The sequence below is a fragment of the Tachypleus tridentatus genome, chromosome 1 (genome assembly GCF_004210375.1).
Source record: "Tachypleus tridentatus isolate NWPU-2018 chromosome 1, ASM421037v1, whole genome shotgun sequence".
Classification (NCBI taxonomy): Eukaryota; Metazoa; Arthropoda; class Merostomata; order Xiphosura; family Limulidae; genus Tachypleus; species Tachypleus tridentatus.
In genome coordinates, this window is record NC_134825.1 from 147,189,209 (window position 1) to 147,210,149 (window position 20,941).

General features: G+C 33.9%; 1 protein-coding gene across 2 annotated transcripts in view; it reads left to right on the plus strand.

Annotated features, from left to right (window-relative positions):
• The first annotated feature begins 1,039 nt into the window (after nucleotides 1-1,039).
• LOC143226362 (epidermal growth factor-like protein 7) overlaps nucleotides 1,040-20,941 on the plus strand; it is a 67,236-nt gene continuing 47,334 nt past the window's right edge. For both annotated transcript variants that reach the window (XM_076457242.1, XM_076457251.1), the window contains exons 1-2: nucleotides 1,040-1,178; nucleotides 13,812-14,130. In XM_076457242.1, the coding sequence (XP_076313357.1) occupies nucleotides 13,916-14,130 (215 nt within the window). In that variant the 5' untranslated portion in view covers nucleotides 1,040-1,178; nucleotides 13,812-13,915. The remainder of the gene's footprint in view (nucleotides 1,179-13,811; nucleotides 14,131-20,941) is intronic.

Sequence of the window (20,941 nt, forward strand, 5' to 3'; positions counted from 1 at the left end):
ATGATGCTAAGTTAATCGAAAGCTTAATTTAGGGTTCGTTTTTCTACACTTTATATTTTATATTGTTACCAAAAGCCTAGTATATTCAGTTGGCTCACCACGTTTATTTGTAAACTAACTCTACTTTCCCAGTTAGTGTTTTCCTTCCTTACCTCTTTCTTTTCCATTCTATAGGTTACAACATAATGTTTTTCATATTCTTATTTTTCAAAATCGCCCGTTATTCTGCTGAGTTTGGTGGCCTTGTTAACAATGAATGTCTCTAGCCTTTGGTCTCCCGCTAGTACAGCGGTAAGTCTACTGATTTACAAGGCTAAAATCAGGGATTCGATTTCCCTCGGTGGGCCTAGTAGATAGCCTGATGTGGTTTTGCTATGAGAAAAAACACACACCCTAGCCTTTGTTTTGCGAATCCTATACACAACATAAGTGTATTACTGCCTTACTCAATAATTTTAGGACACTCAGAGTGATTTGAATATATCTAAATAAATCCATCTTTGATCTGTGTTCAAACACCAGCTTTTGTATATTCGACATTTAGCTTCATAGCTACCTGATTCAACATGTTATAATTTACATTGCGAAATCAATGAGCTAATGAAAAAAATATGACGAAACCAAATATGCCTACTCATAGTTGATATGTAAACAGTATAAAGATATATATATTAAATCATGAAAATATGGAATAATACGTGTGGATGACGCTTGAAATATATTGTAAACTCAGACGTTAACCTGGTATTAGATTACACAATAAATAATTTTAGTGTTCCCGTTTCGAGAACACATAAACGTAAAAGCACTTAAAAGAGTTTGTGATTTTTCTTGTACACCTGTCTCTCGTCGCGTGTTCACTCAGTGAATGAGACAAGAGTGCGTGTAGACAACAGCCACGTGTTCCTCGTGGGTTCTGGAGGTCACTTGATTTACCCCGCCACGACCTTCGTGATGACAGTGTGCTATAAGCGTGTTTAACGCTTCCTTTCCGTTCAATTCTAGTGGATAAAAGAGGATCCTTAACTGCCATAATAAGTTAAAACGTTAAAGAGTCGATACAGAGTCAGTAGAGCTTCTTTGTGAAATTGACTCCTATCCGTTGAAACATAGTTTTAAATGTTTCTATTCAGTAAAATACTAATAATGAATTCATTTCAATAGTTAAGGAAGGAAAGGTAAGAACTTTCTTTTATATAGTTCAGTATGCTGATTAAAGTTTTTATTTTTCTACCTTGGTTTCTTTTGCCAAATAGCACCCATTTTTTTTCTCTCAATAACAGATTAAGTGTACAGATCAATTGCTTTGTATTACAGAGTGCAGTTTTTCCCTATATTACAATACGAGGTATATTAGCCAAAATATTCTAAAGAAACCTGAAAACGAAAAGTATCACACGTATACGAATGGTTTATCTTAATATGGAGTACAGAATTATTATGTATACTTTAGTTAAGCCTTCTTTACAGAAAAATAAACAAATATAACTGATATTTCAATGATATTATATTTTGTAGATGAATAAATTTAAAAACGTAGGTCAGTTTAGAAGAAAATAAAGACAGTAACTAGAAGTTTTAACGATTACAGATTCTAATTATTCTACTTATAATTTTAAACGTTACAGTGAATTATATTGTTAGGGTTTTAAAAGGCATTTCACTTGTCAGAATCAGTGATACTGTGTTGAATGCTCTTTATGATTCATTTCATGTTCCTGCAATATGCATTACTACCTCCACAGAACGCTTTAGAAACGAGTTATAAAAAATACTTCATCAAATTGGATTTTTTTGTTTTTCTAATTCAGACTTTCCACACATTATCCTATCAGTTAACTTACATGGTAGTTTCATAATAATTTCTTATAAGTTAAATGATCGACTTATCCGTGGTTTGAAAAAACGGAAAATGATATCAAATTCAGAGATATAACGAGAATGATGATACAAATTATTTCAGTATTATTAAACTTCACATAACTACTTTTATGGAAATGGAATACTTCATGATATAGTCATTATATATCCTAGGTATAAGTCATTGTATTTCAGTATTTTCTGTCACTTGATAATATCCATATGCAAAACAGATATTGCGAGAACTCGCAGATTTGATTTTCTTCTAAACATGTTATTCGTTAAATAAGTGTTACTAAAATCAGTAGTTATCATAAGTCCTTACGAATATTCAGGTTAAAATAAGTTAACACATTCTAAGAGGAAGAAATGAAACTGAGGGAAATGCTTTAGTCCAGTTGACTGTATTTTAGTTTACTGTAAATAATATTATACATAGGACTATCAGCTGATTATATTTAAGCTAGTCCTAATTGATTTAAGAAATAATTTTACAATCAAGAAGTTTGATCAGAACATAAATTTATTATGTTTAGACTTTAATGTCGTTGCTTTTCATAAACAGTATTTCAAGACTGTTTTGAGTGGTACATGAGCAGTTATACACTGTTAGTCCTAAATGCTCGCGCTCTGTTGCGGGGTTTAAAGGCCCCTTATGAATCACAGAAGTCCCAGTGTACCCTATTACTCCTCACTTATTCCTAATTACTTTTATAACTACTCCAAGGGAGACGGTTCGATATCCCAGAATTAACTCTGTTAGGATACCCAGTCGTGCTAATTGAGAGTATGTCTCAAGTTTAATTCCACTGGCTTAAAAGTGAAGTCGAACACAGTTTGAAACATGGTATCCCTGAGATTCCAAGAGAGTCCAGGGGAACAAAATCTTGTAAAGGATTCGGTTTAGTGGCTATGAATACTACCTGAGCTCCATCATGCCTGGATAACCTTGGTTGAAAGATACTCAATATAGATAAAAACACCCAAATTTGCACCATCTTGTCTCAAAGATGGACAAAACAAATAAATTCACCAACACACAACTTTGTTTAGTATAAAATATAGCAGCTCGTTGATAAGCAAATAATTCAGAAACATAAAGATGTAGAAACTGGAAAGTAAAATATTTTACATGTAAAAATTATTAAATACTCTACAATAACAAGAGACACAGACACAAATGTATATGACTTAATTTTAACATCATTATGAAATGACGTCACCTGATTGTTGGCTGGCCCGGCATGACCAGGTAGTTAAGGCACTCAACTCGTAATCTGAGGGACGCGGGATTGAATCCCCGTTACACCAAACATACTCACCCTTTCAGCCGTGGGAGCGTTATAAGTTTCGGTCAATCCCACTATTCGTTGGTAAAAGAGTAACCCCAAGAGTTGGTGGTAAGTGGTGATAACTAGCTGCCTTCCCTCTAGGTCTTGCACTGCTAAACTACGGAAGGCTAGCGTAGATAGCTGTCGTATAGCTTTGAGCGAAATTCAAAATAACCCAAACCAAAATTGATGAGCATGTTTGAAGCGCTACCCAAATATGACAAATGACGGCCTCGTTGTCAAAGTTTTTGATATTTCTTATCTGTTTATTAAATTCTTCGCAAGGCTACACTAGGGCTATTTGCACCAGCCCTCTCTAATTGAGCAGAAGAAAGGCACCTAGTCATCACCGCTCCCACCAACTCTTGGCTTTTACCAACGAATAGTGGGATTGACTCTCACTTTATAATGCCCCCACAGCTGGAAAGGCAAGCATGTTTGGGGGATGACGGGGATTCGAAGCTGCTACCCTCAGATTATGAGTCGAGCGCCTTAACCATCTGACCACGCCAGGCCTGTAAGTTAAGTACGCAGCAACAAATATTTCCTGTCAAAATCTGACCCTTGCTGGAAACTGATTGACATATAATTTAGTAACAGTCTGAGTATTCTGATAATAAACCGTACAAGAAAACCAAGTTTTTCAACTGAATATTGTGCCGTTATTTTGATGAATAGAGAAAGCTGCTGCACAACGTGTGTGCAATAACTATTGATTTTATTTTCAAACTTTTTAACCTTTTCAACACTGTAAATATGCTATAAAATACGTCTAATAGATTCTAATCTTGCACGTCAGAGCTAAGTTTGGGTAAAAATGTTTACTGTGGTTGGATTTCTTTCGTCTGTGATGATGCTTGATGATGAGAAACCTACAAAACGACTGACCTGGGTATTGACCATTTTATTGATAAGGAGAAAACGATGTTTTGACCATCTTAGGTAATTTTCAGCTTTCTTAACCTGACGATGACCTAGGAAGGTCGAAACGTTGTTCTCTCCTTATCAATAAAAATGTTGATACTCATGTCAGTCGTTCTTAGATACAAAGATTTATATGAATAAAACGAATACATATATTATTATGGCCGTAGATTTTGACGGGTGAATTTTGGTAAATTTTGAGATTGAAAGCTTATATTTTATTGTCTAAACCTTTGTGATTGACATTGTGGGTGTATGCTGTAAATTAATAAAATTTCCGAAGAACACCACCTTGAATTGTCTCACTGGTATTCTTATACAACAGATCCACAACATTTAATTTCACATCGTAAACAGTTGTTTTCTGATGGTTATGCATTTCTGAAATCTTATCTATGAATGGATACTAAACCATCTTTTATAGTATAATCGAGACATAAGGCAAAGGATAAATAATAAGTGATGGACGTTCTCAAAACGTTTTTCAGGGAGAAGCAAGGTTCTCCAGGGGGAAGGGCAAAGTAGTGTGATATAATGAATTGAATAACAATCTTCACATATATATATATATGCTGAATGAATAAATAATTATGTTTCTCATTTTTCATGGATCGTAAATAATAGCGAAACAGACAAACCTCTAGGGATGTTGTAATGTGGTTCAAATATCATTAGACTAACTCGTACCGAAAAGTTATAGTACAGGGTGTTCGGAAAGTCACTGTGCACTTATATATTTATTAACAGACATGTTTCAATATAGAACACAGGAAGTAACTATGAATGACAATGATAAACAATTTATCCACCACCTTCTCGAAATACGTGTTCGACGAGTCATACTCGTTCTTCAGTTGTTAAAACCATACTGGTATCAAAATCTGAAATATAATAAAATATGATTACAAAACTGCACAGTGACTTTCCGAACACCCTGTGTAACTTAACATTTGACGAACAATATGTTGCAGCAGAAATTCAGATCTAGTGACTATAATATGTCTCGTAGGTATGTAACATTGCTTGAATCCACTTAGCAATACAGTGATTCATGATGCTGTTGTATAAACCTGTTGTATATAACAATATGTATGTATATATATATATACGTAAATATATGCATCAGGCTATACAGTAAGAAACAATGGAAACTGAGGGGAGTGTAATAATATTTCACCGGTTTATAACATAAACTACATGGAAAACGTGTTTTTGTTTTACCTAAAGTATTGTGTAATATCAAAGCACAAAACTTATGCAGTGTTTGTTTTTTATGGAAAGAGTATTGTGAAACAAAATAATGATGTTCAGTTTTGCTCAGGTTATTTTTTAAATATTTACAAAATATACATTGCAAAAATTCTTGGATGAAATGTTCACCGAATTGTGCAAATCCAAGGTCTTACAAACATCACATTTTAACTAAATTAATCACTAGTCAGGATAATAAACTGTACTACTTCAGTCATAATTAACAATGCAACTATCTCCCTCTACTGTTTTTTTCTCAGAAGCGATTTCTGTTCGTTTATCCAGCTTTCTGGATTTTTGATAATAATAATAGTTCTTTTAGCACCTAAGATATTTGCACATATTTCAAACTGTTTTTTACACTATACCCTATTTAGTTTTTTTTTTAATATTTTGCTTCAATTGAATAAAAAGGTTAAACGTCTTTCTAAGAGCAAGCTGTCACCTCTACTTGCTAGTTTGTGTGGTGCTGGTTGTAAAAGACAGAAACTGTCACAATACAGTGAAAAGAAACAAAGAACGAAACAGATAGTTGAACAAAAAGAAGGACCACCAACTGCAGTCACTTAAACCAACTGCAGAAATGATGAATTAGTTCTCTAGGAGCTTGTTTACTTCTATAAACAAGCGAGTGATATCGGTATGTCTAAACACTAATTTTGAACTGTCATCAGTTTAGATGTGTTGTTGAGTGAAAAGCACATCTGTAAAAAATAGAAATTTGATCTGTTTATTCACCTGAAATTCTATCGATCATTTGATCTGTATATTTAGGTTGCAACAACAAATAATACATGTTTTTGTAATAAATCGAGCGCATGAACGTTTCATGAGTTAATTGAAGAGAAGCTTTAATCTATTTTGAATAACCATATAGCTGTGCGTTGTAACTTATAAATGCAATGTTTATAATGAGGGCCTTGGGAACACACATATACTGTGTTTCCTTTGTAAACACATTAGTCCCTAAACACATTTAAACTCCGATACAGAGTATAATTGTATTAATTCCTTCATGATAACTTCATTTTTATGCCATTACTGATAACTGGAGTCAGCTAATTGCATTTGAATCAAAGTGATCAAACAATTTTAAACAAAGACAGATATTATATTAAAAGAGGGGGATACAATTTGAATCAAAAATTGTCCTACGATCGAAATCTTTAAGAAAGTTCTTACGCTTAAACTGATCGCAGGTTAGTCCTAAGGTTAAGATTCTGGATTTCTGATCTAACAAATTAGGTTGAAATTCATGTAATATCAAAAAAGTATTCCCGCTCTAAAATGTTAGAGTGTTATAAAATGAGTTAACCCTTAGCGTGGTGTATGTTAGGGTGTCAATGATTGACTGACATTGATCAGCAATTAAAATTTAGAGACAGCGTTAGATAGTCAGAAATTCAAAAGTAAATCAGACAAAAGATAGTTTTTATTACAGCAAGAAATAATGAGAGTATTATAAAAATTTTGAGTTTCTTATATGTAAAAAACAAAAATGTACTTTAGTATTGAGCTTTGCAAGTCGAGACCTTTTTTTACGACGGTTTTTCTCTTAGTATGGGACCGGCATGACCAGGTGGGTTAAGGCGTTCGACTCGTAATCTGAGGGTCGCGGGTTCGAATCCCCGTCGCACCAAACATGCTCGCCCTTTCAGCCGTAGGGGCGTTATAATGTGACAGTCAATCCCACTATTCGTCGGTAAAAGAGTAGCCCAAGAGTTGGCAGTGGGTGGTGATGACTAGCTTCCTACCCTCTGGTCTTACATTGTTAAATTAAGGACGGCTAGAGCAGATAGCCCTCGAGTAGCTTTGTGCGAAATTCCAAAACAAACTCTTAGTATGCCTTCATTTCTAGTGTCTCAACGATAAGTGTACAGGATTACGGCTCTAAAATTCGGGTTTCGAATCTCGTGATCGGCTGAGAACAGTTGGTCCTTTGTAAAGTTTTGTGCTTAACAACAACCAAACAAATGTGGCATATTTCTCTAAACTTGGGAATTTACAATGTTAAAATTTGGAGTTCGATTCTACGCCATGAGCACAGCAGATAGCTCAATGACGGTTTACTCTAAAACAAACACAAGACAGCTCAGTTGAAGATGAAAAACATAGAATGACAAAATTATGTAAGCTTTATATAGTGTTATATAATCTTTTCTTAGTTAGTTTTTAGAGTACAGTTAGAGGTATTAATGATTAATGTCGCAAATACTCATTTTCTCATAACTAAAGGTTAGAACTAGACCTAGGATTAGGGTGCTCGAACTTTGGATCCGAAAGTTCATAGTATCCGTCTTTTTCCCCTAAAACCACTTTAAGGCCACGAGCGAGCTATAAAATGAGTATCAAACGCCACCTATCGGGCAAACAGGTGTAAATCAGGCGTTGTTTCTCGGTGCTGCTGACCAACTGCTCTCCGTCTAATCTACCAGTTCAAAATTAGGAACAGCCGTGAACAAAATTGATGAAACGAACAGAATACTGTAAGATGATAATTGTTGGCATAAAACTGAGAGAACAAAAAAAAAACAGATTTTTTTTCTCCTCAACATAAATATTTAGAAGTAAGGTTCTACTGTTTTACATTAAAAAAAACACTAAACTAGAGAAACACAATAAAAACTAGGTAAGGCAAAGTTATGAGAAAAGTTAAATGATTTCTTTCGACAGCTTTAGAAAGTTCAATGTATTGATATTTCTATAAATGGAATACAAGGTTGTTTTTTGATATTTACGTTTAGAAGGTTTGATTTTACTTCTTAATACATTCATACATAGCATTTTGATTCTTCAGTTAAGTTGATTTAGTTTAATGTCATTACTGTAGAATGTTGAAATGTGGTTATGAAATAAATCAATTACACTTAAAAACGAAACTGAGATACTTTTGTAGTTGGGTTTTTCTTCAGTCAAATGGAGAAACTGATAAAATAAGAATATATTTTACAGTTGCTGTCGCTGGCTAAAATCAATAAATCAGTTTATTTGATAAGTTTTCGTTTATTACAATCTGTGAAACAGAAGTACCCTGAAATGGAAAGTACGTAATTTTATGGGTCAGTTTATCTTGAAGAGTTACATTTGTGAAAAGGGTATAATTATTGATGACAATGTCCCTACCCTGATAGTACCATAATCCTTACATCTGATGTTTGTTTGTTTGTTTGTTTGTTTGTTTTCGAATTTTGTGCAAAGCTACACCAGGGCTATCTGCACTAGCCGTTCATAATTTAGCAGTGTAAGACTAGAGGGAAGACAGCTAGTCATCATCACCCACCGCCAATTCTTGGGCTACTCTTTTACTAACGACTAGTGAGATTGACCGTCACATTATAATGCTCCATGACTAAAAGGACGAGCATGTTTGGTATAACGGGGATTCAAACCTCGACCCTCATATTACGAGTCAAGTGTCTTAACCCACCTGGCCCTGCCGGACTTATATCTGATGTATCTCAGGACGAAGTTTTGCTGGATTCTGTCTTACTTCTCAATTCGTGAAATTTCAAGCTCTCTAATATCGTTTAATAGGTTAAGACGTTGACATACAAAGCTTCCATAGATATCCCCCCTTGGCGTTTAGCAGATTAAGATGTTGACGAACAAATCTTACATGGAGATCCCCACTGTCGTTTAATAGGTTAAGATGTTGATGTACAAAGCTTCCATGGAAATCCCCCTCAGCGTTTAGTAGGTTAAGATGCTGACTTTCAAAACTTTCATGGAGATCCTCCATAACGTTTAGTAGGTTAAGACGTTGACGCACAAAGCTTCCATGGACTCCCCATCGTTAATAGGTTCATACGAAAAAACCCGTTGTTGTGTTCAATATTTATCTGTGTAAATACTTGTTATAAATTTCTATGTTATTCCATTTTTCAGTTTCTGACCAACTCTGGCGGTTTGTACATCAATCAAATACTCGATCACTCACAACCAGCTAACAACGTCACACAAACATATGGAAATAACAACTAAACTTATAGCGACCGCCTAAACAAACCAGACGATAAAATCTAAAAACGAAATCGAATGTCAGTTTTTAAAAGATACCCAGCTAGTGCAAGATGTAACGAAACAACTATGCATTCTAACAACCATCTCTATTTGTTTGTTTGTTGTAAAACACCAAGCTACGCAATAGGCTTATTCGTATTATAAATAAGTCCTCTGTGGGTATTGAAACTCGACTTTTAGCGTTACATGTCCACTCAGATAACGGTGTATTCATGTATAATTTTTTCAACTCTTCCCAAAGATGTGTTTCCTTCATTTCGGTAGAACATAGCTATAACTAGCATATGTTGAATATCACCTAATCAAGTGTTGTAAGTTTAACAATCTTATAGCATGGTACGTATATTGTTGTTAGATAAGCAAAGCTATTATAAACATCATGAAAGAAATATACAGCATCCAGTGCTTAACAGTATTACATGTGACTACAGTACTTTATGTTTAGATATTTATATTTATGTTAACATACATTACAAGCAGGTGAAGTTCGGATGTTTGACTGCAGAAGCTTTCCATCTCTTACATTAAACCATATCGTGGCTTAGCTGTAAGCCAAAGGAGCTTTTAACGATAAAAATTGTGTTTGCATATTCGCAGTAGGCAGAACACAGACAGCCTATTGTGTTCCTTTGCTCTTAGCAACAAACAAACCTATTTTATTATCTTCAGTTTGAACGTATGAAGATGTAATTGGGAAAGTATTAATATTTTCTGAAATTCGAGATTTCGTAATTCGAAAAAATGTTTTTCTTTTAAAATACATAATTATTAAAACGTCTATAAGTGTAATTTCAAATCTTTACAAACAAAAAATACTTATAATTATAATGTTGATCTGATGAAAAAAGGATGTCAGTGAACGCTTACATTTTTTATTAGATTAAAAATATGAATAAGCCAGTTCAAATTTTTTTCTTTTCTAGACTATTTTTAGTCGCTTACAGTTCAGTCAGGCCCCCCAGTAGCACAGTAGACTCACACCACGAAAACTGGGTTTCGATAGCCGTGGTGGGCAGAGCACAGATAGCCCATTGTGTAACTTTGTGCTAAATTCTAAACGAACAAACAAAAATTTCAGTCAGCTTGAAATAAATTGAGCCTTGAAATAATAAAAATATCGTAATAATAACGAACTTCTTTCAACCATGCAAACCTTGAGATTCGAATTAATTCCGTATTTATTATTATTTGTTACAATATATTTCGATTAGTTATCTCGAAACAAAAAAAAATGATGTCATAGACACGTCAAATTTTGCCCAATCAAAGCCGTCAATTAAGTGACCTTAGAATGCGGAATTTTTCTCAATATTTATTATTTAATACAAACACAGAAACTGATTATATATACTAAACGAGCTTTGAAAACAATTTCTTTTTGTTAAAAATACATCGCTAAAAATGAAAATCAAGCTAAGTATCCGAATGTAAATGTAAAGTTCCCCGTGATACAGCGGTAAGTATACGGATTTATAATCCTAAAATCAGCGGTTCGAGTCCCCTCTATGAACTCAGCAGAGAGCCCGAGGTGGATGTAAGAACACACGCATGCCAATGTAAAAATCAAATTTAATTGCTTAACTTTAATTTCTTCTCTCTAAAAATCCTTTTTTTAAAGATAATGTGCTGAATTTTTACTAGTTGAAGACGTTCTGTCTGAGCTCACGAGTTTCCAAGCATTAGTAAGTTTTACGTAGTCAGACATGTTAATAAACTGTATGGAATAATTAGAGCATAATTGGAATTTATGATATTATATGTACGACAAACAAAACTACAGTCATAAGATCAATGCTATTCCCCTCAATTCGTGTTTATGCAAATGTGACCTGAAAAAAAATGATGACTAGTCACGCAAATAATTGAGTCGGACATAACTTAAACTACAGCACACGGGATGACGATCCAAGGATTCATGAGTCGTGTCCCATTGCCCCTCCATAAAAAAATCGCAATCTAAACCTTGGGGTCGTATATGTGTTATAAGATTAACACTATGTTTAATTAGTATGTTGCTGAGTGCCTTTGCTGGCTGCTTTCCCTCAAATATATCAGTTCAAAATTGCAGGTAATTAGTTTAGGGAGCCCTTCTTTAGCTCTGTACGAACATACAAAACAAACCAACTTACACGATCTTGTTTCAGCTTATGCTGGAAAATGTCAATTAGGTAATGTAAACTCTCTATCGTTTCAAAGTAATAACTAATATAAGATTGACCTTGACTTTAGTCTAATAGAGAACAATGCATGCCTCCACTGTGTTAAACTGGACAATATATAATTTGAAAAATAAAGTATTGGCCAATGGAATGTTCTTCAAGCTCACATATGTAGGATACTGTGTAAAGAATGGATCTAACTGGACATAATAATTACAAACTAATAGCATTTCAAAAACAGCTATATAAGAGGAGTCATGGTGTACTTCAGGCTATTTTCATTGCTCTGATATTTAGCATAGAACATTGTTGGTGCCAGGGTGTCTATGCTACTATATATGGTGACCATACTTCACATTGAGATGAAACGTTATAAGCTATGAAAATGTAAACTTACATGTATCAAATCTACATTTGCTCTTCATAAGAAATCATTTACATTATAGATCACACGTCCGATTACCAGATGCCTTATTTGTACAAACATCAACTGTACGTTTGTTGTTAGTTACAAAGCTGCATGATGGATTATGTGTGCTTTGCTCATAGCTGGTATTGAAAAGTTTTTGTGTTATAACTCATCATATTTATCACTGAGCCACAAATGGGGGGGAAGGTGACTGAAGGGTAATGTTCTTTTATATTTTATGTTTGAACTTTAATGTTGCTTTGATATACATAGCTACGATGTTACATTACTATTATCTCTTGGTTGTATTACGTAGTATGTACAACTGTTTTAGTCTCAGTATAGTAGTAGAAGACTATAGATCATTTTATATGTTTTAAAACAGCCTATCTTGCAATCAACAATTATAAAAATAACTTTCAGATAATGTTAAAAATAATTCTTCTTGGTTTAACTGAAACTTTACTATGCGACCTCATTACAAAAAACTTTCTCATAATATTAGATTACTGAAAATGTATACTGAACTATTCATAGGTATTTTCATAAGAGGCCTGGCATGGCCAAGCGTGTTAAGGCGTGCAACTCGTAATCCGAGGGTCGCGGGTTCGCATCCCGGTCGCGCCAAACATGCTCGCCCTTTCAGCCGTGGGGGCGTTATAATGTCCGGTCAATCCCACTATTCGTTGGTAAAAGAGTAGCCCAAGAGTTGGCGGTGGGTAGTGATGACTAGCTGTCTTCTCTCTAGTCTTACACCGCTAAATTAGGGACGGCTAGCACAGATAGCCCTCGAGTAGCTTTGTGCGAAATTCAAAAACAAACAAACAAAGAATTTTCATAAGATAACATTGTTGTGAATTCTTCAGGTCGAGCAACTCCCATTCGTTAGCGTGCATCTTTGATTCCGTGGTTGTGTCAAATTACTTCAAAAAAAAAAAAGGCTGCGTTTCGTACTTTGGGGCCGTTGGTACGTTAAAACAGTACTGAATATTTCTCGATAAATGTTCTGGCAAAAGTAACCAAAGAGTTGGCAGTAGGTAGTGATGTATGTCTGTCCTCTCCCTAGTCTATATCTTTGAAACTTACAGAAGGCTAACTTAAATAACCTTGGTGTGGTTTTGTGGGAAATCCAACAAAACTGGATTCACGTACTTTCCTAACCCTACAGAAAACAATTTTCATAAATTTACTTTTGTAAAAGATGTCACCTAGAAGGCGCTTTTACTTGCTAATATTCTATATTTAAATCAATTATTTTGTTACTTAAAAAAATCAAACTTTTTATTTAGATTTTAATTTTTAGTCACTGAACATTTCAAACTTCTAAAAATTTGACTGACGCTGACAGTTTTGTAAACAGATTGAAAATTTAGATTAAGTTGTTATAACATGGGATTACTCAAACAAAAAACAGGATCTATTCAGTTCTAAACTCACGCGAGCGATTATAAACTGCTCTTGACTGATAGATCACTGACACATTACGACTGCTCTTTCGTGTTTTTAAGTGCCAATGTAAATAGTCGAAACAGTTAAGTTACTGTACAGTCGTAGGATAATATATAGTCGCTCTCAACGTATGTTAAGTAGAGATATGTAGTGACTGTCTTCGTGCGTTAACTACAAATAAATATATAGTGGCTCTACTCGTGAATTACGTACAGATATATAATGGCTTTCATTGTACGTTAAGTACAGATATGTAGTGACTGTCCTCGTGTGTTAACTACAAATAGATATATAGTGGCTCTTCTCGTGAGCTACGTACAGATATGTATAATGGTTCTTATCATGCGTTAAATACAGACATTTATCAGGACGTGACCTCTAAATTATCATGTAATTTTCTTCCTGCAGATCGCCCTTAATGCCGTATGTGAGTAGGATGATATCAGATTAACCTGCGATCACAAAGACATCTTTACCATTTCTCTGCCATAGGACACGTAATTATAAAAGACATGGCGAAGTCAGAGAAATGGTGTATTAAAGGACTGTTGCTTTTCGCTGCATCGTTCATACTAATATCGGTGGTGCCTCTACAATCAAGTGCACGGACCAACTCGTTAGTATCTTACAGAGAGGCATTAGAAAAAACTCGTGAAGTTCATAAATCTCTTGCAGCCCGAAATTCACACACCAATTCAAGGTTCTTCGAACGCCATCGGCATCATGGGTAAGATATGTTTTCTTTTTTCTACGATCACGAGAAATAAGAATATCTTATATTTCCTCTATTTTTCATTATTGCACTGCCTTAGTAGGTTATTTACGATTTTGTTATTTTATTAAATAATCTATATCCCGTGATACAGGTAATAGTGTTTTCACATAGTTCCTCTCTCTTGTCGGCTTGTAACCAGTTTTTACGGTATTGTAATTTTTGTTCGTTGCCATGGCTAGTAACACATGCAATCACCTAATCATAAGTTCTAATTCTTTTCTTTATTATTGGCTCGGACTCTCAACCTAATGGTTCATTGTTTGCGACTTGTTCCAGTAAAACTCTCTCCGCCTCTTTGGGGTCACTGATACACTATAAGAGTGATGGTCAAGTTACACTACTTGGTAGACAAGAGTTGGCACAAAATGGTTTTGACTAACTGTCCTTCTTCTGCTCTACCAATTTAAAACCAGAATCAATATTTGCAGTCAGACTCTTGTATAGTTTTAAGCAAAAAAATTCGAACCTCTTGGAACTATCAGATATTTATTATCAATTAAATTATATCAATCTTTTGGGTGTCTACTCAATCTCTATAGGGGTTCTCAAATATCTGGTCTATTTTGAATTATCTTTCTAGAAAGGCAGAAGTATTATCCACTTCTTTGAAAACTCCTTTCATTTGGCTATTAATCAAAAATCTGGATAGTTTCAATATGAAATGAAACTACATTTTACTGATGTTTAAGCTAAGTTAGTTAAGCGCGTCATCAGTTAGTTGAATGTAGAAGACTTATTTTATACCATGTTTTCATTGGTATTGTTTATATCACAGTGCTATAGTGCTTTTCTCTCATAAGAGTTTTTCTCCTTCCTGATTCACTATCACAGAGAGATCGGTACTACATTGTCTTGGATATATGTTATGCTCTGGTTGTTTTATTTCTCCAATGTATTGGAGGGCACTGTGAGGCTTCAGTATTTTTTTGCAGACAAACAGCAATTACACAGCTTAGAGATTTATGGAGGATTTTCTAAGTAGATTTTATTTATATATTCTATGTACATTTTCAGGGAAACTTTCGAACAAGAGAATGCAATGTGTGTTTGTAGCGTTTTATTGCTTAAACTAAGTTTTCTTCTTAATAAAATGTTCAAGTACAACAAAACCAACAGAAATATGATATTGTACCGATCTATGTGCCCAGAGAAATGTGGAATATAAAAAGAGTCATCAATAAAAAGTCATACTGAGTTTAGCTCATTTCCTCAAGAAGAGACTTCGTGTAAATCCTTAACCCCGTATATGCTGATCCTTTCAGTAGTGGCTGCATTATAATGTAACAATCAATCCCACTATTCGTTGGCAGAGAATAGCCTAAGAATTGGTGGTTGGCGTTGTTATTTAGTTAACTTTCTTTCAGTATCCTTTTATTATATTACTCCAAAATTAGGGACGGATAGCGCAGCTAACCCTCAAGTAACTTTGTGCGAAATTCAAAGTAAAAACACAATGCATCTTTTTGAAATTGTCCATCAATGTGCACAAACAAATTCGAAATATCTTCATCTAATGAGTTCATTAAGTAACAGAAAAAGACATTTTAAAACATGCTCGTGTATATATGTATATAGATGTAAAAATATTTTCTTCTAGTGGTCTAATGGAAACAATCTCGTTTTTTTAGCCGAATGACATGAACCTAAGTGTGGTTTTCTTTTTAAGAACCTCAAAGAACACTATGCTGACTTGGCACCAATTTTTAGACGCTGTTTTATTAGTATAAATATAACAGAAGTAGGCCTCGAAAACGAATCTTGATCTAAAGACGACAGACAGCCGTTAACCTAACAGACAGACCACCAGTATTAACTACCTACATCTTTCATCAAGAGTATTAAACTAACTTCTTCATTTCCCTGACATTTGCCACTCGTGCAGTTGAAAGATCTTGGATTCTCTACAAAGGGTTTGCACTCAAGTTTGCCCACGTATGCCAAACAGTACCACAGAGTCATTAGACAGCATTAAACTGTCGTTAATACTTAGTTGGTTTTCATTAAGGTCAATATTCTTCAGTTATATAATGTGGAATAAAACTAAATACAGTGAACACTATTATGTAATATAAAATTACGGTATAAACGAAATGGGTATTGGTGGTACACTATATCCTTTTTATTATTCTTCCTTTATAACGAAAAATTATATATTTTTGCACATAAAAATATCTACGCCAAAAAAGCACTAAGAAAAATAATTGATAGAAACATGTAATGTGTATTTATTTTAATTAATGGGGCTCCATCATCATCTTCTCTTTAAAGAATAGATGAAGCCTTTTATTGTGTCCTTCATGCTCTCATTTTGTTACTTTCAATTTTTAACTTGAATTAACGGCTTTCAAATTTAAATTGTTCTTAACTTACTCTACTGCAAGCAAAAATATTTCACTGAAAACAGTTACTTTAACCTATATATTTTATGGAAACTTTAAGAAAATATTATTAAATACGAAAACCAATAACTAACTTTAATGCCAAAAAATATTGTCTCTATATTCACTGTTGCTACTCTCAAATAATTTGTAAAGCATTATTTATTCTTTTCATCTCTTTAGTTAATATTGCTATATTAACTCCTTGTTATAGAAACGATTTGCACACTCTTTGTGGTGACGTATTGCAAAAAACAAACAAGACTTATTGCCACGACCGACTCGTTTAACATAAAGTTGTGGGACAACATGGGATGTATTAGTTTGTTTCTGATGTTCTAAGTCACCCGTTGGAATAGCGGTAAGACTACGGATTTACAATGTTAAAATCAGAGGTTCGATTCCCTCGGTGGACACAGTAGATAACCCGATGTGGCGTTGCTACAGGAAACACACACATTCACACTCTAAATTAGATTAACTTTAAAACAATATTCAACGCCAGTTTTAAAACTCGTTTAAATTTACTGCTTCTTCAACACCTGAAGGTAACCCATTCGAAAGTTCAGCCACCCTCTTAAAATATTTAAACTCTCTTAGCTGAAGATGACTTTTACCAGTCAAAATTGTTACTTGTGTCCCATAGTCCTTCTATTCTCACTGTTAAATACGAAGAAGGTGATGAATCAACACTATAAACTCCCTTTACAAGCATAAACACCTCAGTGAGATTCTCCGTAATTTTCTTTTTTTTTGAAGAGAAAACAATTTCAGAAATTTCACCCTCTCCTCAAATGGCAATCTTTCATCCTAGACATCATTCAGGTAACCCTTACTCTTTTCTAAGCCCTTTTAAACAATTTGATGTATTTTCTAAAGTAAGGAACCAAAGACTGAACACAATATTCCCAATGTGGCCTAACCAGTGACCTCTACAATGTAGTTATATAAGTTTATTTTTAATATTTATGTTGATAAAACCTAAAATTCTAGTTGCTCTACCGGTAACAAAATGCACTGTTTGGTTGGCTTTAGAAGTTGAGAGACTGATCGACTATTACACCAAGATCCCTTTCTTTCATGACACTGTTAATGTTATTCCGATCTAAATTAGACATACAACTCGAATTATGATAATTCATATGCATTATCCTGCAGTTATTATAATTAAAATCCATCTGCCATTTATTTACCTAACTCACTACATGATCTAAATCATTTTGTAAATCAGAAGCATCTTCTTTACAGCCAGCAACATCTAAGACCTTAACATCATCAGCAAATATTTAAGTAATTTATTGACCATTCTTTCATCTATGTCATTAATGTAAATCGAGAAAGCAATGGTCCTAGGACTGAGCCCTGAGGTACCTCACTTGTGACATTAATCCAGTTTGACTGAATTTCGTTTGTAACAATCCTCTGTTTTCTTCCATCCATCTATTCTTCTACTCAACTTTCTAACTTATTCCTCACATCTAATGGACAATTTTGTCACAAGCTCTTTATGTGTCATTTTGTTCAGTATCTTTACGTCTGGTTCTCAACGAGTTCCAGGCCTTTCGACAATGTAATGCAGCTACATGTTGACTTCTGGAAGGATATCATAAACACGTATTTCTAAAGAAAAATATTCAAGTTTGACACAAGTAAATTAATAGACATGACATTTAAAAGAATTTAGACTTTAAATTTTTCAAGAGACAGAAAAGTTCCAACAGAAAGTTGAGGACGTCATAAGATCCCTAAACCACACTCCAAGTCAATTCTGAACTACAGTCGTCTGTAAAATGAAAGTTATGGTTATAAAAGAGAACTCTTTGACTTAAAAATGAGCACATCGCTTGCTATCGGTAACAAGAGTATAGACAAATATCTAAAGTAGAGGAAAGCTCGCAAGTCAAATATTCACAGGTTTTTAGTCGCACCGTTTCATGTGAAGAATGACTAAATATTGAATTCATGGTAATATCATGTGACCATATATTACAAACCTCCAGACACAGTTTCAATGGACTTCAATACGCTTTGTCATCTAAATACAATACAATTTGTCATCTAAAATTGACTTCGTCATTTTTCATAAAAATTGTTACAGATTAAGCATGATCAACATTGGAAGAAATTGTTCGAAGAGCAAAAGAGACAAGAATTATCATCCTTAATAAGTACCATGAACCCTCAATAAAATCTGAAACAGTTTATTTGTATTAAGATTTAAATCATCCTTAATAAGTACCATGAACCCTCAATAAAATCTGAAACAGTTTATTTGTATTAAGATTTAAATCATTCTTAATAGGTACCATGAACCCTCAATAAAATCTGAAACAGTTTATTTGTATTAAGATTTAAATCATCCTTAATAAGTACCATGAACCCTCAATAAAATCTGAAACAGTTTATTTATATTAAGATTTAAATCATCCTAGAAAATAACTTCTGATTTGAGATAGCTCGTTAGTCAAGACATGAAGAAATTGTTTATAATAACTTACCATTCCCTTGTTAATTTGAGTTTCTAAACAAACAAAAAACGTAATGTAACTTCACAAAATCTTTTCTGTGCAATAACCTCATACATAATGCAACCTATTTATTTGTTTTTAATCAATTTATATGAAATTTACCATTCAACGTGCTGGGCCAGATAGAGAGACTAACAATCAGAAACATTTTGTCGCTAAACATATCCCACACCTTCAAATATGGACGAATTATAACAATAACAACTACTTAATGAGTTTAATAACTTAATAACTATTGAATGAGATAGACACATCTTTGTGGCGGCAGGTGCATCTGGTTCTCTCCTTTAATTCAGGTTAGTAAGTTGAAATTAAGGATAGTTGTAGGTGAATTATATACGAGCTCTTTCTTATCTGGTCGTTTATCTCACGTGCATATAAAGTACTGTTTAGGTTTAAAATTATATATTTTTTAGTTTTAATATTGGCATCGTAACAAAAGTATTCGTTTATTAAAACATATTTTAAGAAATATCATTGAAAGACACTAAGACACTTTCCAACAGCATTACAGTCCACATATGACAGTTTGTAGTTGAAGATAAAGCCATACAACGGGTTATCTGTGCTGTGCCTATCACGGTATCGAAACCCATTTCCTAGCGTTATAAGTCCACAACCATATTGCCGTGCCTCTGGGGTACAGAATGAATTAAAATAATTTAACAGAACTGTCATTGTAACGGTATGTAAACAAAATTCCACTTGTAACACAACAATGTCGAAAAATAAACATTGGTCATTGTACCTTCAAATAGGTTAAAATAAATCAAATAGCTTGGCAATGAGCAAAGGGGAAACATTGCAAACAAATGTAAGGGAATTTTATACCACTATAATACATTGCATTACCTAAACATATTATACTAAAAACGATATTATAAAAGAGAATATGAATGTAATGAAGTTAATTATTGCTCCATATTCATCTTCATTATTCTATGTGACATTTTAGAATAGAAGTGTATAAAAGTAGCATTTCTGACCTACCTTTTTCTTGCCTGGACGTTCATTATCCAATCTAAGTAAATACAAGCAATTATTTTGAAATTATTTACTGAGCTATTATAGAGACAAGTATGTTATATTAAATACCATAGAAACTGAATTTCTTTTACAGTGCCAGGACAAAGCATCTGGTGCCTGACATTTGAATTTTTACGAAGTATAATTTAAAACTTTATCAGGCCCGGCATGGCCAGATGGGTTAAGACGTTCGACTCGTAAACTGGGGGTGGCGGGTTCGCATTCCCGTCGCACCAAACATGCTCGCCCTTTCAGCCATGGGGATGTTATAATGTGCGGTCAATCCCACTATTCATTGGTAAAAGAGTGGCCCAAGAGTTGGCGGTGGGTGGTGATGACTAGCTGCCTTCCCTCTACTCTTACACTTCTAAATTAGGGACGGCTAACGCGGATAGCTCTCGTGTAACTTTGTGCGTAATTCGAAAATAAACTTAAAATTTTATTCAGTTTTTAGGTTTAACGTTTGGTAGAATGAAAATGTTTTTATTTTCACATTGCTCTTAATTAATTCATTACGGTTTTGAATTTAGAGATATATAAAAATAATGCTCTATATTTTTTGTTAACCACAAGTTACTGACCTGAATACCTACTATCGCAATTAACACCCTGTCTCCCGATAGGACAACAGAATGTCTGTCGACCTATAACACTACACTCTGCAGGCACAGCAGGCAGACCGATAATTACGTATTTACTATTTTTACTTATTTTAATAGTAACTTCGGAAATTACTTAATAATTATTATGAATATTTTAGTGTGTTTAAGATAAGGTTGAGACAGAAGAAAAAAGTGAAAAATGTAAACAAAAGAAAAATCATAGACAGAT